The sequence below is a fragment of the Sciurus carolinensis genome, chromosome 17 (genome assembly GCF_902686445.1).
Source record: "Sciurus carolinensis chromosome 17, mSciCar1.2, whole genome shotgun sequence".
In the NCBI taxonomy this organism is placed as follows: Eukaryota; Metazoa; Chordata; class Mammalia; order Rodentia; family Sciuridae; genus Sciurus; species Sciurus carolinensis.
Genome location: NC_062229.1, coordinates 9,941,389 through 9,951,081, shown reverse-complemented (window position 1 = coordinate 9,951,081; position 9,693 = coordinate 9,941,389). Strand labels below are relative to the sequence as shown.

At 38.0% G+C, this 9,693-nt stretch overlaps 1 protein-coding gene and 1 non-coding gene across 2 annotated transcripts; one reads left to right on the top strand and one right to left on the bottom strand.

Moving 5' to 3' along the window:
- Positions 1–4,762: 4,762 nt before the first annotated feature.
- On the bottom strand, positions 4,763–5,686 carry LOC124969151 (olfactory receptor 7E24-like). The gene has a single exon (XM_047531982.1). It carries the CDS (start codon positions 5,591–5,593, stop codon positions 4,763–4,765), a length of 831 nt encoding a protein of 276 aa, XP_047387938.1. The 5' UTR covers positions 5,594–5,686.
- A 3,109-nt stretch (positions 5,687–8,795) lies between these two features.
- Positions 8,796–8,868, top strand: Trnaa-agc (transfer RNA alanine (anticodon AGC)). Its single transcript has one exon. It is a non-coding gene; the product is annotated as a tRNA-Ala (tRNA).
- Positions 8,869–9,693: the final 825 nt, after the last annotated feature.

Below are 9,693 nucleotides of genomic sequence, written 5' to 3'. Positions count from 1 at the left end.
TGGATTTTTCTTTTTAATCCAATCTGCCAGTCTATGTCTTTTGATTGATGAATTCAGGCCATTAACATTCAGGGTTATTATTGTGATATGATTTGTATTCCCATTCAATTGACTCATATTTCTTTTTGACATGATTTGGTTTCTCCTTTATTTGGCTATTCCTTTAGGCTTGCGCCTCCTGTTGCTCATTTGCTTCATTGTTTTTCATCTCTTCCTCATGGAATATTTTGCTGAGAATGTTCTGTAATGCTGGCTTTCTTTTTGTAAATTCCTTTAGCTTTTGTTTATCATGGAAGGATCTTATTTCATCATCAAATTTGAAGGTAAGTTTTGCTGGGTATAAGATTGTTGGTTGGCATCCGTTTTCTTTCAGGGCTTGGTATATGTTGTTCCAGGCCCTTCTACCTTTTAGGGTCTGGATTGAAAAATCTGCTGATATTCTTATTGGTTTTCCTCTGAATGTAATTTGATTCTTTTCTCTCACGGCCTTTAAAATTCTGTCTTTATTTTGTATGTTAGGTATTTTCATAATAATGTACCTTGGTGTCGGTCTGTTGTAATTTTGTATGTTTGGAGTTCTATAAGCCTCTTGTACTTGGTTTTCCATTTCATTCTTCAGATTTGGGAAATTTTCTGATATTATTTCATTGAATAGATTGTTCATTCCTTTGGTTTGTTTCTCTAAGCCTTCCTCAATCCCAATAATTCTTAAATTTGGCCTTTTCATGATATCCCATAATTCTTGTAGATTCTGTTCATGATTTCTTACCATCTTCTCTGTTTGTTCAACTTTCTTTTCAAGATTAAATAATTTGTCTTCAATGTCTGAGGTTCTGTCCTCAAGGTGTTCTATCCTATTGGTTATGCTTTCTATGGAGTTTTTAACTTGGTTTATTGTTTCCTTCATTTCAAGTATTTCAGTTTGCTTTTTTTTCAGTATTTCTAACTCTTTATTGAAATGATCTCTTGCTTCCCGTGTTTGGTCTTTTAACTGTTGATTGGTGCAATCATTTAATGCCTGCATTTCCTCTTTCATCTCCTCCTTCAATGCCTGCATTTGCTCTTTCATCTCCTCATTTGCTTCCCTGATCGTTTTAATTATGTACATTCTGAACTCCCTTTCTGACATTTCTTCTGCTGTGCTGTCATTGGGTTTTATTGATGTAGTATCTAGGTTTGTTTGGGACATTATCTTCCCTTGTTTTCTCATATTGGTCAGCTGTCAGTGGGGCCCTGAGATATTGCATATTTCCTCTATTGGCTTATAGTGTCCCGGTAGATTTCCAGTGTATCACCTCCCAGCCTTCAGTAGCCTGATGTCTTAGAGGAATTTGATAATGCGGTGCATCCGAAGAAAGCTTCCCCTAGCCCCCTACTGGATCCAGGGTTTGGAGCTGGCTCTGTGTGGAAAGGTTCTCACTGGGGGCCTGCACCATGCAGCTGGCCATGTGGGAGGAACCCACTGTCGGAGTGTGGAAGGCTACCTTGGGAAGACTCTAGCTGCCCTGCCCTGCTCTGATAAGCCACCCCTATCTGTGCCTGCCACCTGGACTGAGCTTTACCCAGTGGGCAGACTTACCCGTGGCTCTATTTCAGTCCGAGTCTCTCAATGCCTCCCCTTCTTAACTCCTGGGTTCTGGAGTGACTGGGGATGCAGTCACCCTCTAGGCCGCCATCTTGGATCGCCCCATGGAAAGAGCCTGTGGCCGGTGTGGGCAGAGCCACGTGAAGAGGTCTCTGACTGCCCTGCCCTGATATCAGAGGCTGCTTGCAGATTGAAGCTCTCTGTGTGTTCGGGGACTTGTGGTTGTTTTATGTAGAAAGCCTCTCACTGGGCGGTCTGGTCCGAGAAACTAGCCTTGAAAGGCACCTCCCACTGCAGGGGTCCAGGCTGCTTGGGGAAGTCTCTGGCTGCCCTATCCTAGTCCCTGAAGCTGCTTGCGTGCCGGAGTATGCTGGGAGTACGCTCTGGGACTTGGAGCTTGTTCTGGTCAGAAAGGCTCTCACTAGGGGGCCTGCTCTGAGAACCTGGAGAAGCTGGCTGTGTGGGTGGGGCCCACCGCTGGAGTGCACAGGGCTGCCTGTGGAAGACTGTAGCTGCCCTGCCCTGCTCCGATAGGCCACCTCTATCTGGGCCTGCCACCCGGGCCGAGCTTTACCCAGTGGCCAGACTCATCCATGGCTCTATTTCTGTCCGAGTCTCTCAATGCCTCCCCTTCTTAACTCCTGGGTTCTAGAGTGACTGGGGGTGCAGTCACCCTCTAGGCCGCCATCTTGAACCACCAATTTTATTATCTTTAATCATTAATTTTTCAGCCTATTCCAGAATACTACTACAAGTTTATGCCTGGATTAGAGGAACTGTGGAGAACATTATCAACAAGTTTTTGTTTTTCCTTTTGAACTTGCAGTCCTTCTGCCTCAGTCTCCTCAGTTGCTGGGATTACAGTCATGCACCCCTGTGTCCCACAAGAAGTATCTCTTAAAAGCATTCCACATTGTTCATACTTCTGTTCTGGCATCTTCATACATGTGCAATAAATTATTGCCTAAAGTTAGGTTATTCCAAAGTATCTCCAGGTATCTTGTAGTAATTGTCATTACCATTGATATCATTCAAATAAAGTAATAGATCTCATCTAATTACTTCCCAGAAATTCTAATTTTATAAAATAATGAAATAATACACAGACCCTTTGTATTTTTATATAAAATTACTTAATTTGGAAACATCTGAAGAGAAAGCCATAGTAGTATGTGGCTTCTCTCTGAAGTGATTATAAGTGATAGGGTTTGGTGTCTTCTCTCAAAGTGGTGTGATCCTGGGTACTGCAGAGGACAAACACTGAAAGTATCAATACCTAGATATTCACCCAACCTGGGGATTTGATGGAAAGGACACTAAATAGTTCCTTTCATAAAAGAATAAGTTCACCTAAGAAGTTGACAACACAATGCATATGACCTTGAAATGTACTGGTTTACATCAACAGGTGAATTTGGCTCTGTCTTTGAAATACATCCTTTACAATAGATGTTTTAACAAAAACACAGACATTAATTGGAGGGAGGGAGATGATTCATTCTGACAGTTTATTATTACCTCAATCATTTAAAAGCTCCTGTGCCTTTCTCTATATCACACTAGTGAATTTCTACATGAGGATGGACTTCATTTGTTTGACTTTCAACAATTGATGCATATTCAACTTTACTATTAGACAGGTACAGTTGTTGTCCAAAGGAAAAATCAGTCGTTATTAAATACATTCTTATATTCTGAAGTTCTATATCCTGAAGTTCAGTGATATTGAAATATCACTGTAGTCTGTATGGTAATAATTGTGCCATAACAAGTCACCATGAAATTTTCTCTGGTGTTATGAATAATATTTGTATTTTGTTCCAGTAGAAGAGAGAACAGTCTACAATGGAAATGAGAAAATGAACACTTTAGTCCATATCATTCACCTGCCACTATGTGCAGTGAGTGTGTAAATCTCTCCACCTCTCTACTAGTACTGATTACTAAAAGTGGGAGAATAACAACCATCTCCAGGCCATGTATGCTACCTAATGGAACTTTGGAACTTAATCAACACTGGGTTATTATGGTGTTATTCAAATAAAGAATTCCAATACAATAGAAAAAATTAGCTTAATTTTCAAATGCCCTGGAGTCTGGAGTGATGTGAATTCTAAAATATGCCTCAGGCTGAATCATATTTATACCTACACCCTTCTCTTTGTACTTTTTCTTTCCTATACCCATAGAAATAACTTTTTAAAATTTAAGATCCATCTGATTTTTATTTATATTCTCTATTGTGGCAAAATATGTATAATCAAAATTTATAATTTTAACCATCGTTTAATTCACAGTTTGATGGTATTATTTGCATTCATATTGATGGGGAACTATCACCAAGATCCATTCAGAGAAATTCTTCACTCTTCTAAACTAAAACTTCATACCCCTTTTTAAGTCATGAGACCAGAAAAGGTATACAACAGAAAAACTGATAAATAAAATGTGGTATATATTCACAATGGCATTTTACTCAGCCTAAAGAAGAATGAAATTATGGCATTTGCTGGACAGTGGGTGGAACTGGAGATCATCATGCTGAGTGAAACAAGCCAGACACAGAAAGCCAAAGGCTGAATATTTCCTCTCATATGTGGAAGCTAGAATGAAATATAGGGAAAAATGGGGGTGGAACCCCTTGAAAATAGAAGGGAGATCAGTGGAGAAAGTGGGGGTTTGAGAGGGAGGGAGGACAGACATGAAAATGGAGGAATTAGTGGAATACAATTACCAAACTATGCCATGAACATATATGTGTATAGCACAGTGAACTCCATCTTTATGTATATTTATAAAGCACCAATTTAAAAAACAATAAATTTAAAAAAAGGAAGAATACCAAAGTAGAGGAAGGGGAGCAGGTAAAGGGAAAAGGGGAGGGAAAGTAGAAGTACTGTAGATTAAAATGGAACAAATTATATTCTATGCATGTATGAAGCTGTCAAAATGAGCCCCACTAACATGTAAACTATAATGTACTAATAGGAACATTTTTAAATTCCCTTTAACCTCTTCCCTCAACCCTAATGACTACCATTCCACTATGAAACATGAGAGATCAAAGTCATCAAGTACAAAAATAATATAACCAAAGAGGTAGAATTTACAGGTCTGGGTGCTAATTTGATTGTTTTTTCCAAACTATCCATCAAGTCTCTATCACAGATCATGAGATTAGATGAGCCTACTGTGGAGTCTCTTTAGGGTACTTTTAATGACCCTGTTCCTCAGGCTGTAGATGAAGGGGTTTAGCATGGGGATGACCACAGTGTACATCACTGAGGCCACTGCAGCTTTTCTAGAGGAATGGGACACAGCTGACCCAAGGTACACTCCAAAGCCTGTTCCATAAAATAAACAAACAACTGAGAGTTGAGACCCACAGGTGGAGAAGGCCTTATACGTCCCACCTGAGGATGGGGTTCTCAGAATGGTGGAGACTATTTTATAATAAGAGAAAAGGATTCCTGAGATGGGGAAAATGCCAAATAGAGCACCAACAAAATACATTACTATGATATTGGTGAAGGTGCCAGAACAGGAAAGACTGAGGACCTGAGAGGGGTCACAGAAGAAATTAGCAATTTTGACATCCTTGAAAGTAGTAAACTGTAATGCAATCAAATTGTGCAGCTGGGATTCCAATATGCTAATCAAAAAAGACCCCAAAACTAAAAAGCCACAGAGGCGAGGGTTCATAATGATTGGATAATGCAGGGGGTGACAGATGGCCACAAAACGGTCATAAGCCATCACGGTCAGAAGCAGATCATCCATGCATCCAAAAATGAGAAAAAGAGACATCTGTGTCAGGCAGTCCCCATAGGAGATGGTTCTTCTGTGAGTTTGGAAGTTCACCAGCATCTTTGGGACAGTGGTAGAGGCAAAACAGATGTCAGCCAAGGACAGGTTGGAGAGGAAGAAGTACATGGGGGTGTGGAGGTGGGAGTCAGAACTGACAGCCAGGATGATGAGCAGGTTCCCAAGCACTGTGACCAGGTACATGGACAGGAACAGTCCAAAGAGGACGGGCTGCGATTCTGGATCAGCTGAGAGACTCAGGAGATGGAATTGGAAGATGTCTGCTACATTTGGTGCTTCTATAATGCTTAGACACCTTTGACATAGAAAAGAGGGTAGGAAAAAGGATACAAGTCAGCAAGCATTCAGCACTCCACCTCTGCATTTAATTTGAGCCTTCACAACTACTCATCCACACTGAGGTCTACACACAGTAAATGATATTTCTCAGTTGTGACAGACCTAATTATCTGGAAACTCTCTCATTATTGTTTTTCTGTCCTTCATCTTCTCTTTTACATGCCTACTCTTTTTTCATTCTTTTTTTTTTTTTCATTATTCCACCCAGAGCCTCAACCATGCTAGGCAAGCCCTCTACACCTGAGCTATCTCCCCAGTCCCTTTTTGTTTTATTTTAATACAGGGTCTTGCTAGGTTACCTAGGTCGGTCTCTAACTTGCCTCAGGCCCCTGAGGAGCAGGGATTACAGGAATGGGCCACACCTAGCCTACCCACCTAAATACACTCAAGTGCAAAATGTTAGAAGACCCTTAACACTCGTATAACAAGTTCACAGTCACGGTAGCACACAGATTAACTCTGGATCAAAAAAAAAAAAAAAAAAAACAGTGTGAGAAATACATTTTCTCCTTTTAGAAATAAAATTCATTTTAATTGAAGTAAAGCAAGAAACAGTCTAATATACCTAATCATATTCTAAGACAATGGTACAAATTTCTGTAATGCAGAATATGTATCAACACTTCCTAAGGGTTAGAACTGATAATATGAACACTAAATTGATAATTCATAATCATAACACATACTTTTTAAATATTTTTTAAGATGAACATAATACCTTTATTTTATTTATTCATTTTTATGTGGTGCTGAGGATTGAACCCAATGCCTCACACGTGCCAGGCAAGTGCTCTACCACTGAGCCACAACCACAGTCCATTCTTAACACATACTTATGGGCCAGTTTTCTTCCAGGATTCTGTCCTTCTAGGTCTTCTGATTTAACTCCTTTGTGGATATATGTTCTCAGTCTAATACTGTGTATCATTTAAGAATCACTCAATGACCATTATCAAGAATACATGCAATAATAAATATTGGCTCAGATGTGGGGAAAAGGTGTAATCAAACATTGCTGGTGGGACTGCAAATTGGTACAACCATATGGAAAGCAGTATGGAGATTCCTCAAAAAACTTGGAATGGACCCACCATTTGAACCAGGTATCCAACTTCTAAGTTTATACCCAAAGGACTTAAAATCAACATACTAGGGTGACACAACCATGTCAATGTTTACAGCAGCTCAATTCACAATAGCTAAATTATGGAACCAACCTAGATAGCTTTCAACACATGAATGGATAAAGAAAATGTGGTATACATACACAATGGAATTTTATTCAGCCTTAAAGGAGACTGAAATTATGGCATTTTCCAGTAAATGGATGGAATTAAAGAATATCATGCTAAGTGAAATAAGCCAAACCCAAAAAACCAAAGTTTGAATGTTTCCTCTGATATGTATGCAGATGCTAATTCACAATGGGGCCAAGGGAGCTAGCGAAGAATAGAGTTACTTTGGATTAGGCCAAAAGGAGTCAAAGGAGGGGAGGGGGTATGTAGGTAAGAAGAATAGTAGACATTATTACCATATGTGCATATGACTACAAGACCAATATGATTCTATATCATGTACAATCAGAAGAATGAGAGGTTATACTCCATTTACGTATTATGTGTTAAAATGCATTCTACTGTCATGTGTAACTAATTAGAACAAAAACAATAAAAAATTTAAAATATACATGACAGCAAAGAAAGAAAAACATTGTTAAAGATAGCTTTTTCAAAAAATAAAACCATTCAGTAGAAGGCGAAAAGAATCATTCAACATATTACTATTATCCTTAGTTTAGGCAAAATTAAAATTTTAAGTAATGTGTTTTAGGTAGCTGCACACAGTCAAGGCCATCATATACCAAGTAAGTGGCGTTAGAGTACCCTTCACCTGATGCTGATTAAATAATGAAGAATTTAAAATACTTCTGAAGGGTTTTTTTGTTTTAATTTTGTTTTATACCACATCATTGCTATCAACCCCACAACTATCTAGTCAGGAAAACAGCTCTTTGCACTTTTCATTTTATAATCTACAGCAAACAGCTACTGTGCTCCACTGTTTTTCTAATCATAAATCCTCTCACAGCACCAAGGATACCCCCAAAGCTCCCATTTTTCAGTCCCAACATTTTACATCTTAAACATTTTCACATCAATCTTCCTGATGCCTGGACGGTAACTCTTCTACATTAGCTATGTGAGGGAAACTCAGGCTTATTACTTTTTCAGGCCTCCCTGGAATTTAATTGGGATAAAAGGCAAAAGAGAAAAGTCCTGGAATCATAAACACATGGGGACAGATTCCCCATAGCAACAATGGGGAAAATAAATACCTAACTTATAATGTTATGAGAAATTTTTAATTTTTTTAAATTGCTTAAATAGTGTTTCTTGAATCTCATATATCAATGTATTTACCCACATAAATTTTAAAATAGATACCCTTGGATTAGGTCAAAATCAACTTCCTCAGAATATGTGTATGTAAAGTTCTTCGTGGACCCAAGTTTCCAGTTCTGCCAATGTTCCAATGAAATTGACACAGGTAAATTAAAATGGGTTAGAAATAATAATCTAGGGCTTTTATATGTTATATTAAGGATTATTAATGTAATCATGGTATTATAGTAAATTTTATTGTTAGTATGATATACTTACATGTTATTTCATACACCATATTTAACTTTTTCTACATGTTCCACATCTGGGATGATGAGACAAAAAATGGGTTAAACCAGGATAATCACTGCCTAAGAATATTCCTGGCACTTAAAAATGGTGCAATAGCATTACCTATAATTATCATAAATAAAACTACCAAATTTGAAAATATAAACATTGAGTAATATTTGCTTCATAAATGAAAGCATATTGAGATTTGTATTACCACTGATGAAATCTGAGTTCCTGGTATCTCTGCATGATTTCATTCCCCTGCCCAGCTCTCCCCCAAAGGCAGCTACTGTCATTGATGGGTAGATGTTATTGTTAATGTTACCATGACAATACTGATTTATGCATCCATATATTTTTCTTAGGGGGCTGGGGATGTAGTTCAGTTGGTTGAATGCTTGCCTAGCATGCATAAGGCCCTGGGTTCAATCCCCAGCACCACCACCATAAAAGAAAAGGTATTTTTCTTAAAAACTTACCAAGGAAGTTTCTAAGATTCATTTAGGTAGTACATAATGCAACATCTACTGCCTCTGAATGTGCTACTTGACAACAATATGTGCTTTAAAGTCTCTCTGTAGTACACACGTTTCTAGCAGTTCAGCTGATATATAGCAAGACCTGAGAGAGGGACATCATTGAATTTGTAAGTTTATTGTGTTAATGAAAATCCTTTCAATAATTTTTTACTCTCATTTTACCCAAGTGGGAACTGTTATGTAATTCAGTATTGAAACAATAAGATATTTTTGTTGAATGATAAGAAGAAAATACTTACCATTTATCAATAAGTATTAATTGTACTCAACCTTGTTTTATATATTGATCACACATTAATCACACAGTACCCATTTTCTGTTTAATCCATACTCAACAACTGATTCAAGTTGAAATCTATGCAGATGACAATACTTAATCTTAAGAGAAACTCACAACCTTCCCTATGTTCAAAAAATAATAAATGGAACTGACGGCAATAAATTAAATTGCCAAGCTGTCAGTAAGATCTGCTAATTATTTTTATTGTTTCCAAACCACCAGAATATTTTAAGCAAAGATTCAGAGGTATTAACTGCAAGCACATCTTAGGTACATTTTTAACTTTAAGTTTCCTGAGTAGTAATAATGAAATCCCAAACTGACTTCATGCCTCCATTTTTTTTTCTGCTACCTGGAATTGAATCCAGGGGTGCTCTACTACCAAGCCACATCTCCAGATCTTTTCACTTTTTATTTTGAGACAGGGTCTTGCTAAGTTGCTGAGACTGG

Coding starts and splice junctions, on each gene's coding strand:
- LOC124969151 (XM_047531982.1), bottom strand. CDS start 5,593: ATGTACCTGGTCACAGTGCTTGGGAACCTGCTCATCATCCTGGCTGTC.